The sequence below is a fragment of the Saccoglossus kowalevskii genome, chromosome 3, assembly GCF_978046115.1.
Source record: "Saccoglossus kowalevskii chromosome 3, keSacKowa6.1, whole genome shotgun sequence".
Classification (NCBI taxonomy): domain Eukaryota; kingdom Metazoa; phylum Hemichordata; class Enteropneusta; family Harrimaniidae; genus Saccoglossus; species Saccoglossus kowalevskii.
Genome location: NC_140643.1, coordinates 28,847,358 through 28,867,740, shown reverse-complemented (window position 1 = coordinate 28,867,740; position 20,383 = coordinate 28,847,358). Strand labels below are relative to the sequence as shown.

General features: G+C 37.0%; 1 protein-coding gene across 1 annotated transcript in view; it reads left to right on the top strand.

The window, feature by feature from the left end:
* LOC100369939 (importin-9) overlaps positions 1-10,750 on the top strand; it is a 31,869-nt gene extending 21,119 nt beyond the window's left edge. Inside the window, exons 14-23 of the mRNA XM_006822482.3 lie at positions 669-747; positions 872-1,020; positions 1,296-1,424; positions 1,785-2,060; positions 2,383-2,549; positions 3,017-3,150; positions 7,296-7,423; positions 8,441-8,546; positions 8,783-8,862; positions 9,702-10,750. Of these exons, the coding sequence (XP_006822545.1) occupies positions 669-747; positions 872-1,020; positions 1,296-1,424; positions 1,785-2,060; positions 2,383-2,549; positions 3,017-3,150; positions 7,296-7,423; positions 8,441-8,546; positions 8,783-8,862; positions 9,702-9,821 (1,368 nt within the window). The 3' untranslated portion in view covers positions 9,822-10,750. The remainder of the gene's footprint in view (positions 1-668; positions 748-871; positions 1,021-1,295; positions 1,425-1,784; positions 2,061-2,382; positions 2,550-3,016; positions 3,151-7,295; positions 7,424-8,440; positions 8,547-8,782; positions 8,863-9,701) is intronic.
* Positions 10,751-20,383: the final 9,633 nt, after the last annotated feature.

Sequence of the window (20,383 nt, the reverse complement as noted above, 5' to 3'; positions counted from 1 at the left end):
AAATGCATGTTTTAGTTTTCATCTTCTGTTGTAGAGCATGTATTGTTTTACACTTTTTGAATACAGTGAATTATATCAAACCTTTCCAAGTGTCAACTGAATTCTGTGATGCCGCAGGTTAGACATACATTAGAATGATGCGTGCAGGGAATTGGATCTTCAGTGTGTATCACCATACATAAGTTCCATACTCTTTTGTTAAAAGCCCTTAATCAGACATTTCTTGACATATTCAAATATCCAGGCCATTCCAGGGTCCATAGCATTGGGAATATCCTTTGAATATCTTTGGATTTTTTGAGGTCTGGAAAGTCTTTGAGTTGTCTTTAAATTACAGGAAAAATAAAAAAATCTTTGAAAAGTCTTTAAATTTCTTCATAGTTATTAATTCATTTTAGAAAGGCCAGTTTTCTCCAGGGAACTACCATATCCTCAGAACTTTGATGAGCTTTGGTGATGATGTTGGCCTCAATTAAGGGTAAAAATGTCTTGGGGGGGGGTATGCAAGAAAGTTTGGGAAAAGGTCTGGAAAAGTCTTGGAAATCATTTGGCTACTGGTGCTATGGACCCTGATATTGAAATTTCAACATCAAATGTTTAAAGTGAGAAATACATTATAATTTCTTGAGAAATAACTGTCATTTATCACAAAACGTGGTGTCTTTCAGATTGACAAAGCATTTACAGCATCTGTTGAAAACAAGGTCACGCCACTGACAACAGCATTATTTTTGAAGTACAGTCAAGGTAAGGTATGACACAGATAATTTGTTGTCATAGTCTAGTGACAGTTATGGCCCAAAATAAACAGATAAAAATCATCTTCTTAGATATTTCATTCATGCTAAAAATAACCTGTTCTCTTGTATAGATCCACTCATCACCTCACTGGCTCAAGATATATTTAAAGAACTATCACAAAATGAAGCCTGCCAACAACCGTTACAAGTCCGTTTACTTCCGACGCTGGACAGCATACTTAATGCACCTGTAGATAAAGTACCTTTAGGCTTGGCATCGGTAAGTAAATCTATGCTTTGTATAGAGAACGAAAATAAAGCTAATGTCATGGTGCTGTCTGTCTGTTAGTTTGTTAGTCTGTCTAATTATAATGCAGCTCATTGATCAGATACTATCGGACAATTGCAGCATCTGCCTAATTTTTGATACAAATATGTGCATATTAATTTAGCTTAATTTACATATTTATTAACTTACTTAGTCAAGTGCTATCTTGAAACTCAATCAGTGCATGATGATGCATTTAAAATCAGTACCTCTATTCATGTCTACAGGTTGCAATGGACGTGTTATGTACAATAGTTCGGAACAGCACTGTCCCTTTATCCGATGCGCTCATCACACAATCATTCCCGACAGCAGCACAGTGTACTCTGAGAACAGATGACAATGCTGTTATGCAGGTAATCCATAAATTTCATCATAAAATAAAGCATTTTGGGTGTTTTGTATAGAATTTATTTTCACTGATTTTTGATGAGTTGAATGTAAAATATAAGAAAAAAAGTATATTCATTCCTTCAGCGAAAATGAATTTCAAGCGAAAATGAAGTATTTTACAGTATTTAAATATGTATTTATTTGTCTGCACACTAGGCCTTCGATCAAGCTTCTTGCCATGTAAAATAAATCATGAGCCTCACCACACACTGCAGCTACTGATACAGTTCAACAGACAAAATTAATACCGGAGTTCTCATGAAAATCATTTTTCATCTTTTTTAGTTCCAGATAATATTTTTTTTATGTATTTTTTTTTTCAGAGTGGCGGAGAATGCATGAGGGCATATGTGTCTGTAGCATTAGAACAGCTTATACAGTGGCACGATGAAACCGGACATAGTGGTTTATATTACGTGGTTCAAGTTGTATCTAGGCTGTTGAATCCCAGGACATCTGAGTTCACAGCAGCATTTGTTGGAAGACTGGTGTCTACTTTAATCTCCAAAGCAGGCACTGCTCTGGGTAGTGACCTGGATCTTATGTTAAGAGCCGTCCTCAGTAAAATGCAGCAGGCAGAGTCGCTTAGTGTAGTGCAGGTAAGTAGTACTGTGGTCAAATGTTTTGGAAACTTCCAAATTTTGTGCTCTTATTAATCAATCCATAGTCACATGTGTGTACGTAATTCAACAGTTTTTTAACTGTTTCTAAAGCTGTTCTAAGTTGACTCGACAAAATGGTGATGAAAATTGGTGACTGAATAAATTGTGATTTAACTCAAATATCATTCCTTTTTTTAAATATTCATGACATTAGGTGCCAAGCTCTGATTTCCAAATAGTTTTGGTAGTTTTGACAATGCCAATCAGTGATTCTCCGTAAAATGCTTCACTTGAATTTTTTTTCTTTTTTTCTAAACAGTCTCTTGTTATGGTATTTGCACATCTAATACACAACCAACTTGATGCAGTGCTAGAGTTTCTTTACAATGTGCCTGGTCCGACTGGCAAACCAGCTTTAGAATTCGTCATGACTGAATGGGTGGCAAGACAACACTTATTTTATGGTGCCTACGATAGTAAAGTTAGGTATGAACTATTCACTATAGCTGATTTTTAGAAACTGGCAATGTAACATAGAGGATATGTACCTGGTCAACCTTTTCACCAGCAGTCTTTCTCATCCAAATTTTTCTGCATTTGTTTCCTAATATTTTTCAATATTTCTGGAAATGAACCCTAATTTTGGAGCCAACAGACAAAATTTGTTCCAATTTCCAATTTTTATTCAAAAAATTTGGCTATTTTTGCCCCAATCTTCTGAAGGAAAGTACAGACTATAAATGGGACTATTTTGTGAATTTGTGATGAAAAGAGGGAACTAGTGATTGTAAAGATTGAAGTGTAAGCCTGTTTTACTATTATCTTCTGACATTCTACTATAGCAGGGTAAACAATCGTTTGCCATGGCCACCTACGATATTATTTGTTTTGGGGAATGATAGATATGTAGATATTTGCAATGATTTCATTCAATTCCATTTTTATTTACTTAGCACAACCGCATTAGCTAAACTGCTGGAGCATATAATAGCAGTGGATGACAAAAGATTTGTTGATATCACAGTGAAGGGAGATCAAATTTTCAACCTCAATGAAGGAATAAGGACAAGATCAAAAACTGCCCAAGGTTAGTTATATCTTGGTTTTTAGGTGTTCAGTAGAGAAATCTGACGGGTTGCTATGGACATCCATAAAAACGTTCCTGATTCATATATTCAACATGCCTGGATTGATCAAGTCCAATCTTCACACATTCAACAGACCTCATATCGCACAAAAACATATGCATATTCATCACAATCTAATCCAAAATGGTGGTTATCTTGTTTAAATGAATTCAATTCCAGAGCCACATCTCATACAAGCCTGGACCAATCATGTTTAAACTTCACACATTAGGTCATATATATACAGTACTCATTCCGCCCAACCTCCCGCTTTTATCGCTTTTTTTCCGACCGCTTATCGCTTAATTTCCGACCGCTCGCTGCTTTCCGACCGGAAACCGACCGCTTTTTTTCCGCTCGCTCGCGTTCGCTTTTGTTCGCTCGCTCGCTCGCTTTTGTTCGCTCGCTCGCTCCTGCTATGACTGGCTTCAGAAACACCGTCCGCTTGCCAACCGACCGCTGGAGTAACAATGATCGTACATTGTATGTATAAACTTAAGTTTTTATTCGTAATAAATTTAGGTTTTAATGACGATTCAAAATACAACGCCCATTGCTTCTCTGTTTTGGAAAAAAGACGCCTTCAAATCACTTGACACATTGTAACGTTTGCTACGCAAGTCGAACTGTGACCTGTATTTACATATTTACGTCCTTGTGTGTGTAGTTCAAGCAGCTATATGACTGGTCAATCGCGATATGTATTGAGTACTAGTATTTGTGTGTTGTGTGTGTGTTTCTGTGTGATTTTGACTAAATTTATTCCGAACGGCGCTCAAAATAATTTGACACTTTGTTATTTGCGAACGCAACTCACACTATGACTCTTACTCAATTTGCACAAGTAATACGAATGGTGTAGTTCAGAAAATCTATTGGTTAACTTTTGATCGTGTCTGGGTGCGCAAAACAAAACTGCACATATAATTATCGCATAGCTGAATTTCTACAAATCAATTGGACTTAAACTACTAGTATAATGACTGTGACGATTAATCGCTTGTCTGATTACATGCGACGACGAATTATTGGATTGGCAGCAGCCGGACGAAAAATGAAAGAGATCTCGAAACAGTTAATTTGTTGAGGAAAACAAAACAAACGCAGCTAGTGATACATTTTGAAAACAAAAATACAAAATAAACGCAATCAGAGGCGCCGACCACGCGCGTTGGAAATAAATAAAACATCTGTTTTAGTATGTTGTGACAGTCTCACCAAACTCTTTTACTCGCGCAATATAATTATGTTATTTCCCAAAGCACTTATATTTAATACATTGACGAAAAACACCGCAAGAAAAATGTAAATCAGGCTTATAATTACTAGTAACTCTACTCGAACGCAATGTTGATCACTGTAAAAGTGGATAAATTCGAACAGTCATCAAATTCAAAATTCAAGCGATCTCGTTGAATGTCAAAAATAAACTCGATGTTTAGAAAGACAAAAACAACAACATATTAGAGTGCAAAAAGCTAGCAGCAAAGAACGAGAAGTGCATGTGGGAAAGCGATGAGTGAATTCGAGAAAAATTATGCTGATGTGAGAACAAGCCATATACCCGCGGAGTACTCGCTAAAACATCGAGAAAATGTGCCATTTCAAAAAGCACCCTTACAAATAATGTCTGCGATTGTGTGAACATGATAACGTCCAAACAAGGAACAGAGCTCGTGGTCCACCAAGGAAACTTAGCGATGACGCAGTTTTAGATGTATACGGCTGTTGAAAACAGAGACTCCTTCGATCTCATATAAGCAGGTTCACGTGGATGTATCATTTTCAACTTTTACCAACAACGCTATGATAATAAAGACATTGTGAAATTATTTTGTTTTTATGTAGAAAAATACAGTAATTTTACCAAGTAAAATCATATTTATTAAAATTATTGTTCATACATGAGTTGTCGAACACACTACATAGTTTGTAATTTCATCCAGCTCCTTTCAGTCACAATTCAAGACAAATAAAAGGCACAAATATAGATAATATAGCAAATTATTTTTTTCTGTAATATTCGTGTGTAATCAGTAATTATGAAAAAAATTATGGGTACATATGGAATACATTTCGTTATGAATTATTCTTAATATCAATTTCTAAATTATCTTGTCAAAATCAGTTTTTTTTCAGGGTTTTTCCCCCCAAACGAAAGAATTTCATAATGTCGGGAACGAGAAGTTTTTTTTTTGTTATTATTATTATTTATTGGGAACGGAAAGTCTTTATCGTAGTGCTTCGCCTCGGTTGACAATGAGCTCTTCGGGTCGCTAAAACTGTATGTGCACCTCTGTTGGGGTGAACATTTGTATTATTATACTGAATAAATCTTAGAACAGAAATGGTGGCACTCAATCATGGCAATCTTCCAGGTCATCGTTAGAAAGAATTTCGGAGGCAAATTTAATCTTGAAGGATTGCAGGAAATTGACCCTTAACGATTCATATTTATGAATTAATCGGGATTCAGGTACCATAGTGTTTGTAACAGAAAAAAAAAGGTTTTCGCGGGGGATTGTTCATGCAAACATTGTGAATGGTTCCCCGACACTGATTCCTTTTTAACTTTCAATTTTTCTAAGACGCGGCAAACCCTGCTCATGACCGGAGACGTCGTCGAGATGCATGTGCGATTCCTCTTAGCAACGCGTTCTATTTATTTCCAAAGCGTGTGGTCGGCGCCTTTGATTGCGTTTATTTTGTTTGTTTTTATTCACGTAATCTATCACTGGCAGCGTTTGTTTTGTCGCGTCTCACAACTTAATGTCCAAGCTGACTTTGTTTTGGCTGTAAGTGAACTACGTACAGTTCATGAAAGTATTTCGCCCAGAGTTCGCAAAATACGGAATACCCTGCAAACTTTGAATCCTTTATTTTATAACGAGACATTGGGCGCAAAAATAAAAACCATAATTGTAATTCAACAAGTTTATGTAACGTGTTAGTCCGCTTGCCAGCCGCCTAGTTGAAAAACGCGATCTCCATTGATGTCGGCTTCGACAACTTCGACAAGTAAGATGGGCGCTGGCCGACATTACATTTGCAAGTATTGTATTTGTTTGACAAATTTTACACTGCTGTCATTCTATAACAATCGATTGGTAGTTTTTTTCACAGTCTTACTATTCCTGCAGATATTCTTCAATTGTTATAGGTGCCATAGATTTACATATCTACAACTTGACCCGTGTTAAACCCAAACCATGCGTGCATGACAACCGTCACCCTACACACGGTTACTCAATGAATACCATACTCTACAGTATACATTTTTAGCTCTCCACCAAAAATTGAATGGTTTTATTTCATATTAGTTGTGTCTGTGTCAGTCTCGTATTTGATTTCACATGTTTGGTTCGATCTTGTTTATGGTGGACATTATTGCTACGCGTATGTATTATTACCAATTTTATATGGCCGTGTGATCCACCGTATTTTTTTCAACGGTCGTTCTATAAATTTTTGATTGTATTTATTCTTATTTTAACATCATAAAAACAAAATTGACACACTTGTACATGAAACAGTAGGTAATGAACTGTAAATGCGGGCGGTTGCTCTGCCAGGCGAGCGAGCGAGCGAGCGATTGCGCGAGCGGATACTTCCGGATTTGCGCGGTCGAAAAAAAGCGGAAATTGCGCGGTCGAATTAAACAAAGCGAGCGAAAAAAAAGCGATCGAAATCCGGAAGCGGGCGGGAGGCTGGGCGAAATGAGTACTGTACATGTAGCTCATGTCTATGATACAACCTGAGACTTTCTCATTGGCAATGACTTGTTTTCTGTTATTTTTTTTTATTTTGAACCAAAAGGGACATCATTCTTCCGTGGATACATATCTTGATGATCAAAATCTTTGTGAATGTATGAACAAAATTATGCAAATTTATTTTGTGAATGGGTGACAAATGTAGAATTTGGCATTCAAAGAGTAAAAAGGAAAAAAAAAATGTGAATATGAAACAAAGTGTAACATTGTGTAATAAAAATCATTCAAATAGTAGTATGCCATAAAATGTAAGGTGGGGTGTCATAAAATAATTCCAAGGCAGATATAATGATTTCATTTTAATTAATGAGATGTATACTTTGTACTTTCAGCTCCAGATCAGTGGACTACAATACAAATACATGTAAAGATGTTTAAACTATTGGTGAATGAGTTGTCCAATGCCGTAGAAACTAATATGTCAAGACAGGCGTCAGCAGGTGGTGAAGACTTGGATGAAGTGAGTCTGCACTCTGGACAGTGTTGCTGTAGCTTTAAAGTTGTAGTCATTGTATGAATGTATGTGAAATATCACTTCAAAAACGAAGCTAAAAACATACCATGTGTTAAAATGATGGTTTGCCGATTCGTAAAAGTAAAGATCCTGTCCTGACCTTTCAACACCATTTCATTTTGAGAGTACAAGGCAAAGATACAACCTTCAAGTTTGGACAAAGCCTCAATTCATGTTGTCGATTTCCAGTTACCCATCCACAACCTCAAAATGTTGGGGTGCATATACATGTAATTGTCAGGGAATTATGCCTCACAGAAATGAATGCAACTTTAAAGATGAATGTGTTTTAACTTAAATAGAAGCGACTTCCTCATGGCATTGAGCCTCTTTCTTTTGTGGTGACAATTGATAACATGCAGTAGTTGGCGGTACCCTTGAACTGTCTGTCTAGGGAAAATCAAAAATTTGTCGGTCATATCCATTCGTTATGATGCTTTACCATGTTGTGTGTTGTTAGGCCAGACTAAAAAAAAAATTCCTTGTTCATCAGATCCGCTCACACCTGCCAAATTTGTGCAAAAATCACTTGATGTTGGTGGCAATGGTGGGACTTAGGGAGTTGTGTGTTTTCCAACCGCATTCATTGCCATTGTTCGCCGCTGTTGTGATCATCTGCTTCAATGTATGCAATATGAGTATGAAAATTTAAAATTGGCAAAAAAAAGAAAAAAAGAAATTCACTTGCAAGGATATTGGACAAAACAACACAAGTAAAACATTGCATAATGAAATTCAAATAGTAGTATGATAATCTGCTTCAATGTTTGCAATATTTGCTTGCACTTCAATGTTATACAATAAAAATCTAATTGTTTTGAAGATTTTTTTTGGATCTAATGGCAATGTACAAAGGACAGTGTAGACTACTGGTAATTTTTCTGCATGGCAACATACATGGAACTGTGTTAATTGATTTTAGAGTCAATAGAATAATTTCAACATTGTTAACTCTGTTAACAGGATGAAGGATGGGATGACTGTGAAGAAGACGATGGAGATGATGAGACTGAAGGCCAAACGTTAGAAAGTATGTTGGGAATGTTTGCTCCAGCCACAGATTTTCCAGGTAACCAGCTTATCTGCTCTATTCCATACATGGCCTAGCTATTCTGTGGTCCGCAACGCTGTGCACTATATATTAACCAGTATAGGCCAGATTGGTGTAGGCAAACAAATCAGTTGAATTACGCTCGCTTGTCATGAAATCTACAAATGAAAATAAATAATTGACCAATGGAGCCGGTTATCTTTTGATTCAATCTTGACTCAGTATAAGTGTACATCTCTCGTGTTTCTATCCAGGTTATGATTTTGAATGTGACGATGATGAGGAAGATGACCCTGATGCTCTCAACGACCCGATTTATCGAATGGATATGCAGGTAATGGGAAGTAACAACAGGTTCATAGTGCCACCAACAGGTTCATAGTGCCACCAACAGGTTCATAGTGCCACCAACAGGTTCATAGTGCCACCAACAGGTTCATAGTGCCACCAACAGGTTCATAACACCACCAACAGGTTCATAACACCACCAACAGGTTCATAGTGCCACCAACAGGTTCATAACACCACCAACAGGTTCATAGTGCCACCAACAGGTTCATAACACCACCAACAGGTTTATAACACCACCAACAGGTTTATAACACCACCAACAGGTTCATAGTGCCAACAGGTTCATAGTGCCACCAACAGGTTCATAGCGCCACCAATAGGTTCATAGCGCCACCAATAGGTTCATAGCGCCACCAATAGGTTCATAGTGCCACCAACAGGTTCATACCGCCACCAACAGGTTCATAGCGCCACCAACAGGTTCATAGCGCCACCAACAGGTTCATAGCGCCACCAACAGGTTCATAGCGCCACAAACAGGTTCATAGCGCCACAAACAGGTTCATAGCGCCACAAACGGGTTCATAGCGCCACAAACGGGTTCATAGCGCCACCAACGGGTTCATAGCGCCATAAACAGGTTCATAGCGCCACAAACGGGTTCATAGCGCCACAAACGGGTTCATAGCGCCAGCAACAGGTTCATACCGTCACCAACAGGTTCATACCGCCACCAACAGGTTCATAGCGCCACAAACAGGTTCATATTGCCACCAACATTAGGTCAACACGTAGTCATACATGTATGTTGGCTTATTTGCTTATCTGGCTTGGCTTGCATATGGATGCTAACACAGATTATTCTTTTAATTCTTTTGGTAGGCTTATTTAACGGAGTATTTTCAGCGGCTTTCACAGCAGGACTGCTATAGAGTTGTCTTCATACCTAATTTAAATGACAATGAGAAACATGCGCTGATTGCGGCTGGTATCCCAACATGATGAGTCCTTTGATGGGAGAACTGATGTTTCCATGACGGCCAAGTTGCACAATTGGTGACAGAACAATCGAGAACAGAACACCAAGTCATATTCATCTCCGTGGAATGGTTTCATGTCTATTTATTTAATAGTTTACCAGTTTTGCCCAATTTAAAGTAAAACGCTGGTTACTTGAAATGTGCAGTCAAGTTTACCCGTGGAATACATTCCTTGGACGAGGTGCTATTCGCTTGCATAATTGTAAATGATTAGGATAAAGGATTTTGTATATATTTTGTAAAATTATCTCATGTTATTGTCATGTACCTTTCTATATGCGATGAGATGCTGATTAATTTAAATGAAGCTGCACGAGAGATAGTGATCATACCCTGTAACCTATAAATTCCATGCTTGTCAAGAGATCTAGCAAAGTTCCAGGAATTGGGTCTTGGTTGAAAAAGTCTATTAGTGAAAACAATTGTAGCACAAACGTGATTGATTTTTGTCATCAACTCCATCTTGATGTAAAGGTTACTTGACTGCTTCACAGAACACTGATGTTGTAGTATTTAAACTTGAAGGCTCGTTTGCCAGGGGACTTAAACCATGGCGAAAAGCAAATTTGTGATCACTTGCTGTCAGGTTTCATTTACATGACAGTGAATAAGTAGTTTGTTTTTATAATTAGTGCAGGGTAGCATTATTCTGAGAAACGATACACGTCACATTCTGAGCTGCATTATTCTGAAAACCTGTGCCATGCAGTGTTTATTACATTGCTGAACAGTTCGGGGAATCAATGCAACATCGCATTGCTTCTAAGAATCTGTGTAGTGTAGCATTACTGCATTATTTTAGTCATTAGTGAAGACCCATTAAGGAAAGAGAGATGTACGAAGAGATTGAATAAACATGTGTGCTAAGAAATTGTATTCTGTTGCAACAAACTACGTGTCCTGAATTATGTTATCATCCACACATGATCATCTTCAGCCTATGGAAACGAGCTGTACAACTACATTCACTCTTGCATGTTGGCCATACTGAATAGAATGAAAAGTATATTTTAATTTGAGACTAGCCTAGGTAGTAAGTAGTATGTGATGGGTATGGTTTTACAATAAACATGTATTGCCAAAATATTTTACTTTTTTCCTTCTAATCACTTGCAACCAACAAATTAAAAAAATCAAAATTGCATTATTTTTATACTGTTATTACAAAGAAACTAAGAATATCTGCATTGGTCTGGAGTGAGTTTCAAAACAAATAGTTTTGTACTGAATAATCTGCAGTGATAGGGACCTTCCAATAAAGCCAATTATTTTTTAAATATACAAGATGTATTTTTAGTTCAGATTTTTAATGTAGCACCACATTTCCAATGCAATTGAGTTGCAGGTTTTACTTATCAATGAACGTATTTAGTGAAGACGTGGCTACAGATCGTATGTATGTATGATCAGTAGCAAACTCACTGACCCCCTGAAGTTTGTACGATTAACCAAAAATACTAGAAAAATATTTTCTGGACTACCGGCAAGTGTCTTTGGTTTAACGAGATACTGAAGTTAAATTTTAAAGAACCTCTAAAATTACCTGCACATGGCCTTGAGTGATTACATTGAAAATTTGATTTAGTGATTAGATTTGTTGCCATGCCAACTGATTTTATCATTTCTTATGGTGGTAAGTGTTCTGCATATAATACAAAGGAACACAACTTTTTTTTTACCAAAATGTTGGTGCAACATTTTTCCTATATTTTTTTAAGATTTTGATATAATTTTAGAACAAATAGATATCTTTTTCTATTAGTTACAGGTCTTGTCAAAATTTATAAACAAATCCAATGGGTTTAATTTTGTGAATTGTGTCTAAGAGTTAACATCTCAAAATGGCTACGATATATTTCATTTGGAAATGACATGACACCGAGATTTCAATTTACCAATCAAATCAATGCAGAAACATGTGTCTTGGTTTACTCTGAACTGAATATTCATTATTATTGTAAACTAGGTATTGCAAGGGAGAAAAAAAATGCACGTCATGCTCTTCCAGCCCAACAATTGATTTTGAATGTTCAACCCCTAATCATCTACTAGGGTAGATTTAGTATCGGTTTTTCAAACCAGACTTGCAGTTGACCTGTATATACTTTGCAAACACAGAAGCCAAAATTTAATTGTGACCATTTATCCTTGGCAGATTTCACGATTCACTTCTTAAATGCACATTACATGGTGAAATATAGAAATCAACAAGTTGCTATCATTTTCTTCGAACGAGCTTAGTGCAACGAAGACTGGATCAGACAAGTTACTGTATGTTATCTGTTTCAAAAAACACTGCACAAATATTTAGACATTACATTTTCATTCACTTGTCCCAAAATTATGTTATCAACGTTGGGATAAGACATTTTGGAAATGTCTGTGAATCCCGGTAAATCAGTGTCATGCCACCATTGTTCTCTGATCACCCCCAGACCTTCACATTTATGATATGGCAACAGATAAGTGGTGCCAGCTCCTTAGCACGCCCAATCAAAAGACCCAATTTAACTGCAGCTTTTCCCTAACACTATCACACACTGGCTCGTGGGTTATGAATGGCTGGCATTAGTAAAACCGTGTGATTCGGACGATGGCTAGTGATGTTAAATTTGCAGTAATAAAATAGAACTTTAATGCTATTATGCTGGAAACTATAACACTGTAGTACATTAAATTCAATGTTAACACTGGCAATGCATTGTAACAAGGTCGGCATAGCCTAATAACTAAAACTTAGAGTACACATTTCTTAAATCTGAAATATACTTTGACTACAATAGATTCTTCACTCATGGGGGAAAAAAGTCAACAACCAGATATCGATTAATGCATACCAAAGTTTTACGGTATAAAAACGATGCATTTGAACCTTGGGTGACTGAATATATCCATCGTTGACAAAAAGTTCAGCTCAATTTCAACTTTTGGTGTTTTTAATACATAATTGTTAAAAGTGATAGAGTACTATGAATATATTACATGACAGACTGGTTTAACAAATAACTATCAGTCCCAAAGATATTAAAGTGAAAAGTTAGGATGTGATTACAACTATGAGCACAATCCCTGGCAGTGTTCTTGGAATGTGATGTGCTCAGAGTTTAATGAAAACAATATTGCACAATGTATACTCAAAGTCTTAATAAAATATGACGAAAATATATAAATATTGTCAGTTAACTTGAACACAAAATACTGGCACAATGGTTCGGAGTATTACCCAATAAATGTCATCAAACTGTGGGTTGTACCACCCATAAAAAAAAATTGGTGCCTCCTTAAATGCGAAGTTCAAGCCCTGCTTTTATGCACACAATGTGCTAGCAGGTACCACCCATAAGTATAAGTGCAATTTTATAAATTAAATTAATGTATGGAGGTACAACTGAATCTTTTACAGAAATGGACTAATCCGTGATCATGTTCTATCAAATCTGTACATTCAATTCAAAAAAAATGCTTAATACAATTCTTTATCAACTATGTAGTCTTCTCTTACATAGATAGTCAGTGAACAGTAAAAAAAACTTCTTATTTTAACAAAACATATACTTAAATTAGAAAGACCAAAAGTAATACTTGATATAAAGATAACGTCATCAACATATTAAAAACTTGGAAGGTGCTCGAGAAAACTGGCATACCATGACCTCCCCACTCTATAGTCCCGTTTTTTTTTACTAGCTCCCCCCTTCCTATCTTTAAGATGACACGCTACATATATTCATCCTTATCTTACATTAATATCTGGATATAAAACTTGGCAAAGATAAAGTGATGAACATTACTAAACAAAGTAACTTTCAAATGAGATTACTATTCCCCTTGTGCACGCACTACTTGGAATCCTTATCTCTGTCTGTAGTTTGTTTCGAAAAGGAAGGGGTTTTCACGATACAATTTCAAAACGCATATTGAGAAAATGGCGTATAATCATAACAGTATACTGTAAAATACTTTATTTTCGCTTGGATTTAATTTTCACTGAAGGAATGATCAGTGAAATTAAAATCCAGCGAATATCCCATTTTTCCTATATTTTACATTCAACTCGTCAAAAATCTGTGAAAATACATTCCATACAAGACACCCAAAAAGTCTTTTCAGCGAAAATTTATTCCAGTGAAAATAAAAGTATTCTACAGTAACACCAGATTCTCTACATCTGCTTGAATAGACTGGGAAGACTTTATTCCTGCTTACAATTCTTAGGTGTGTTTCATTACTCAATAAATGTAAAGATTTTCAACAAAATTATCACATGATTCAAAAGAACACAATACAAAACAGAAATCAAGACACATGTTAACACTTTGAGCACCAAAGTAAACGTTCGTCAACATTGACAATTTCAAACCCACAAAATGTGAATCAAGGTCTGTAGCCAGTAGGAAATTAAGTCCAATTTCGTCCAAAATTGCCAAAAAAAATATAGAAGAACATATCAAAAGACAAAATGTTGCAAAAAAATTATGGTGCTCGAAGGGTTAAGCATTTTCCAGATGCCCAGTATTCATGTGGTACCTGAAAACCCATACCCTTGCAATACAACATATTGCCCCCCCCCCCCAATAAACATGCACCATCCAAGTTTCGATACAAAATGCTTCGAAACCAGCATGGTATCAACTGTACAAGTAGAATATTATGAAATTCGAGACGCTGGTGATAAATATCAAAACTTACACATGATTAATATTTTCCTGAGTGTATAAATATAGTGGAACTGCGTGTGTAAACACCCGACATCCCTTCTGATTCACAACTAATGTGATTGGTTCCGGCATCTCCTAGTGGGTTTAGCTGGATTCTCCGGCGACGTGTCTCTGCTACTGTTGGTACCCTCCAATTCGTCCTCCTCGATATGTGTAATGCTCTTCCACTTGTACTGTCTGGTCTTACCACGTTTGATGTACGTTGCAATACCAGGTACTTTGCACTTATTCGCATCTCCACCAAACGCAATTGACAAATTGTCTTTACTAGTGGGCGTAACATTGTTTGATGTTGCATTACTAATTTGTTTCTTGGCAGTGTCAGTATACCTTGCCTGTGAACACAATTCAGATGAAGTGCTCTCATCATCAGACTTTCTATTTTTAACCAGAACTGATTTTTTGTGTGCATTGTTACCATCTGATTCTGGTTGTTTTTCATTAGGACAGGGCACACCATTATGGTGTGCTCTTTTGATATCTAAATCTTCCTCTTCGCACTCAACTGCCTCGACTTTATGAGAAAGAATGCACGTCTTGGAACGTTTACTATTAGAATTAACAGATACTCTAGAGCGTTTGCGTACATCTGGCCGACAAGCCTTCACCTGGGATTTATTAGGTGCGCTATTTCGTTCTGGAAAACTTGGGAGACTTTTTTCTGTTTTAGTACGACTAACTTTCTTTCGATTTTTTTTTCTGGCCTTTGACGGGGCAAATCGATTTTTTCTGACCCTTTTTTTTCTTTTTGTACCTTTTTTAGGATGTTTCATTCCTTCATCAACTCCTATTGTTATGTTATTTGCTAACTGAGCTTTGTTCTGGTTGAATTCCTTTCTTTGCCGAGTCAATGGAAGCTCAAATTTACTTGTGGGTTGACAAGCCTCGTCCCCAATATTAAGGGATTTTTCATCACCATCTGTAATCGGCAAGACAACACTGCTTGGTTGGTCAGCTTTATCGGTTTTATGAAGAACAGTTTTCTCCAAAAGTATTTTTTTACAAGGTGGTTCAAATGTAGTGTTACCGCAAACTGAGGGTTGTAGTGCGGCTGTTTCTGATGCGACTTCCTTCATGTACCGCTTGTTACTTTTCTGACTAGTGTTCTGGTTTAGAGTTGAGTCATTATTTGAAATGTCTAATTCAGGGTTGTCATTTTTGGTGTCAATTATTGCACAACGTTTTTCCGTGGAATAACTTCCAAGAGATTTTCGGGCAATAGAACTCGCCCTTGAAGACTGTCTCACACCTGACTGGTGAGACTCTAGAAATGTTGCCCATGATTTTTTTGTTTTTTGGCAATTTTCTGGCTTTTTGTCAATATCATTTATTTCTAATAAGTTATTTTTCACTGTTGTGGAACAATTTTTACATACTGGCTTCGGTTCGTCTTGACTGTTTGCACATGTAGCAATCTCATTAGTCACAAGTGTTTTATTATTTTTCTCCGCTGTGGAATGATTTTTTTGCACTGGTATTGGTTCATCTTGACTATTTACACATGTAGTTGTGTCATTTGTCTTGAGAGCCTTTCTATTTTTCACCCTCTTGGAACGATTTTTTCGTACTGGTACCGATTTATCTCGACTATTTGCACTTGCAGCAAAGTCATTAGTCTCACTTGTTTTGCTATTTTTCACTGTTGTGGAACAATTTTTTTGTACTGGCACCGGTTCGTCTTGACTGTTTGCACATGTAGCAATCTCATTAGTCACAAGTGTTTTGTTATTTTTCACTGTTGTGGAATGATTTTTTTGCACTGGTATTGGTTCATCTTGACTATTTACACATGTAGTTATGTCATTTGTCTTGAGAGCCTTTCTATTTTTCACCCTCTTGGAACGATTTTTTCGTACTGGTACCGATTTATCTCGACTATTTGCACTTGCAGCAAAGTCATTAGTCTCACTTGTTTTGCTATTTTTCACTGTTGTGGAACAATTTTTTTGTACTGGCCCCGGTTCGTCTTGACTGTTTGCACATGTAGCAATCTCATTAGTCACAAGTGTTTTATTATTTTTCTCCGCTGTGGAATGATTTTTTTGCACTGGTATTGGTTCATCTTGACTGTTTACACATGCAGTTATATCATTTGTTTTGAGCACCTTTCTATTTTTCACCCTCTTGGAACGATTTTTTCGTATTGGTACTGATTTGTCTTGACTGTTTGCACTTGCAGCAGAGTCATTAGTCTCAGACGTTTTGCTATTTTTCACCGTTGTGGAACAATTTTTTCGTACAGGCACCAGTTTGTCTTGACTGTTTTCACTTGGAGAAATGTCATCAGTCTTGGACGTTTTGTTATTTTTCACCTTTGTGGGACAATTTGTTTGTACTGGCATCGGTTCGTCTTGACTGTTTGCACTTGCAGTAGTGTCATTAGTCACAAATGTTTTGTTATTTTTCACTGTTGTTGAATGATTTGTTTGTACTGGTTCATCTTGTCTGTTTGCACATGTAGTTATGTCATTTGTCTTGAGCACCTTGCTATTTCCCCCCCTCGTGGAACGATTTTTTCGTACTGGTACCGATTCGTCATGACTGTATGCACATGCAGTAATGTCACTAAGCTCAACTGTTTTATTTTTCACCGTTATGTTACAATTTTTTTGTTCTTTTACTGGTTCATCCTGGCAATTTGTTTGAGACATACCAACAGTTTCTACAAAAGAGAGAAAACAGCTCTCGCCTTCTGAACATCCTGTTAGCCTTGCCGGAGAGCATGTTTGCTCAGAAAGACATGAATAAGGAATTTCTTCTCTGTTAGGACAATCACTCACTTTTATATCTACCTCATCACTAGGTCTACATGAATCAGTAACGCTTTTGTGTTCTTTTTCTTCCTGTGAATTTTTAAATACCTCATCCTGCTTTTCAGGACTACTGCTACTATGAGCTGATATCAAATCATTCTGGTTGGTAGCATCCTCACTCTGACACGAGTTCAAATGTACCAATGAAAGATCAATTTCACACAATAGATGATGATCCTCTGCCTCACTGTTCTGCAGTTTGTCTTCGTTGATTGGTGATGTCAAATCACTGTCACCACCACTCGTATCAGGACAAGAGGCATCGGATAAGATCTCAAAGATGTTACCTCTAGAGTTTGTTTGATTGTCTGTTTCAATCATGTCATCTGAAATGACTTCATCAACGTCGCTATCATCACTGTTTGACTGACACAAACGTGCTAACCATATGCATGTTGAACCGACATCCTCATCATTTTCCTCCTTCACACACATCGACTCTCCTGAATCATTATCCACTTGTTCTGCAATGCAAGTTTCTTGTGGTTTAGAACAACTTTTTTCTTTTTTGTCATTGTCAGCAATTGTCACATTAGGTTCTTCGGGACTAGATTCTGTCACACGAGTACCTCTGTTAACATTGTTATTACCATCCTTGTGACGTCGTGGTGCATGAAAATTACCAGCATTGTCCGAGGAGCTCTCAGCAATAAAAGTACGTGCAACAACAGAATATTTGGAATGTCTCTTATCATTGTTCGATGACTGTTCTGCTTCTAGAGGCTGCCTGTCAATGTTTGATGAGTGTAATGACACTTGATGCCCCTTTTCACAGACATCACTAACAATGAAATTTACATCATCAACATTGCTCTCAGTTCTCAGAACTTGTAACCCTGACAACGCATCATTATATTCCCCAGGCTGCAAGTGTTCCACATCAATAACATTATGAGCAGAATCAACAACATTTATCTCCCCAACTTCCATCATACTGCCAGAGTTTTCTTTCACTTCATCAACTATACAAAGATTTTTTCCAATTTTTAATTCTGGTTCATGACATGTAATGTCTTGATGTGTATCGTCATGAATATTTAAATGCGCTTCTGTGTCATTCATGGATTTAACGGAAGAGTTGGAGATTGAACATACTTTCCCTGAAGATATTTCCTCACATTGAGATGCATCTGCAAGTTCATAGTTTGTTTCAGATGCTTTGACTTTCTTATCAACTATAACCATCTCCCCATCTTCACATGTTTTATCAGAGAGAAACATATCTATGTTGGATGCATCTTTGCGAGAACAGGTCAATGCACTATGTAGAATTTCATTTGTAACCTCTGCAAGAATTTGATCTCTCTCGACAGACAATTCACCTGGCAAATTGACAGTAACATCATCAGCAGCAAGAACAGGTAATTCCAACTTTTGAGTTTCACAGTGATTATCAAGATCATCTATTTCTAAAAATTTCTCTTCACAATGCAAGGTTTTGTCATCAGTATCTGTTAAAACTTCTTGCCATTGTTGATTGTCTGATTTTGTTTGAGAAGCTTGTTCAGTGCTAGACGTTTGAGTAAACATATCAACTCCTGAATCTGTCAAGTTAGCATTGCTTATTGATTTTAAAAATGTCTTTGGCTCTGATATAGATGAATTCTCAGCAGCAACAGAAGTCTCAGTAGTAACAGAACTGTGATTTTGGCTGCTAAGATCGTCATCGCCATCAACAACTACAATGTCGCTTGGTGCATAGTCATAGTCACAGATTGTTTCATCATCAGAAGACTTCGCATCATGGACTACAACATCTGCATCAACAGAAGATCTGCCACTACTTGTAGAGCCATTGGGCAAACCAGATTTACGTGACTTATTCTTCTCGTAGCTTCCTTGAAGCAGCATGGTCCTCTGACATCCGCTAGGTTCACCCTTGGACTTTCTACCCCTTGAACTGTTTTTACCTTTCACGGTTTTCGGTTTAGATTTATTTCCTTGACTGATCTGAGTTCCCTGAATATCCAACAGTGACAGTAGCTGTTTTTCTATATCTTTATCCCACATGTTGTACGGACTGACAGTGATGGGTCTCAAATTCCTAAAGCAGTGCACTAACTTAGCTCGCATTGTGGATGGCAGCACAGGCCAGATAGCTTGCTCATCAGAAAGACCCAGCTCTTCCGCAGAAGTACTATAAATCTGTTTCAACCAATTAAATGATTCCATTTCTGGATGAAGCATGTAGTACGTCATAGCGCTATCCTTAAATAGATCCAAATCTATCTGTTGAAACAACGTGTTGAGAATCTTGATAACGTCTTGGTTGCTTCTCCTCTTCTGCCATCGGTTCATTTGACTGTCTCGAACATTGAGTTCCCTAACTGTGCTAAGACACAGTTCAGCAACAACTTCCGTCACCTCTTTTAGAAGCTGCAAAATCAAACAAAAATGGAAATTTACAACTTTAGTATGAGCAATTATGCATCCAATCTAAAACTACAGCACTTATAACAAGATGTTGATGACATTTGTGTCTCGTTTTGAGACAACCAGTAATTGCATTACATAGTCTTCATGAACTCTTCATGAGTTCTCAAGTTTGAGGAATATATCAAGTTTGAACATGATCAGCCAATGAACCAAAGCATGTCAGAAATAGGGCTCCAGGAACGACATTATTTTAAAACAAAATACTCCATCTGTAATCAAAATTAACAAGTCATGATGCTTTAATTCAAATTAAATTGCATTTAACGATGACTACATATTGATTATGTATCAAATATTGAATACTGTGACATCTTGTTATGTTAAAGCGCGGTGGTCGTCACGCAGCACGTGTTTGAATTTCATGTAAATAAACAATGTATACGTTGCTACGAGTCCCATATCGAACAAGACGCAACGCTACGACTGTGGCCCTTTAATATCTGGACATGTCTTGGAATAAATGCATTTTTAGCCACAAGCCTTGTTTTATATAACAAATTTTATGGATTTTTTCAATATAAAGTTTGGTGAGTGAATGAACATATAACTGTGTCCTT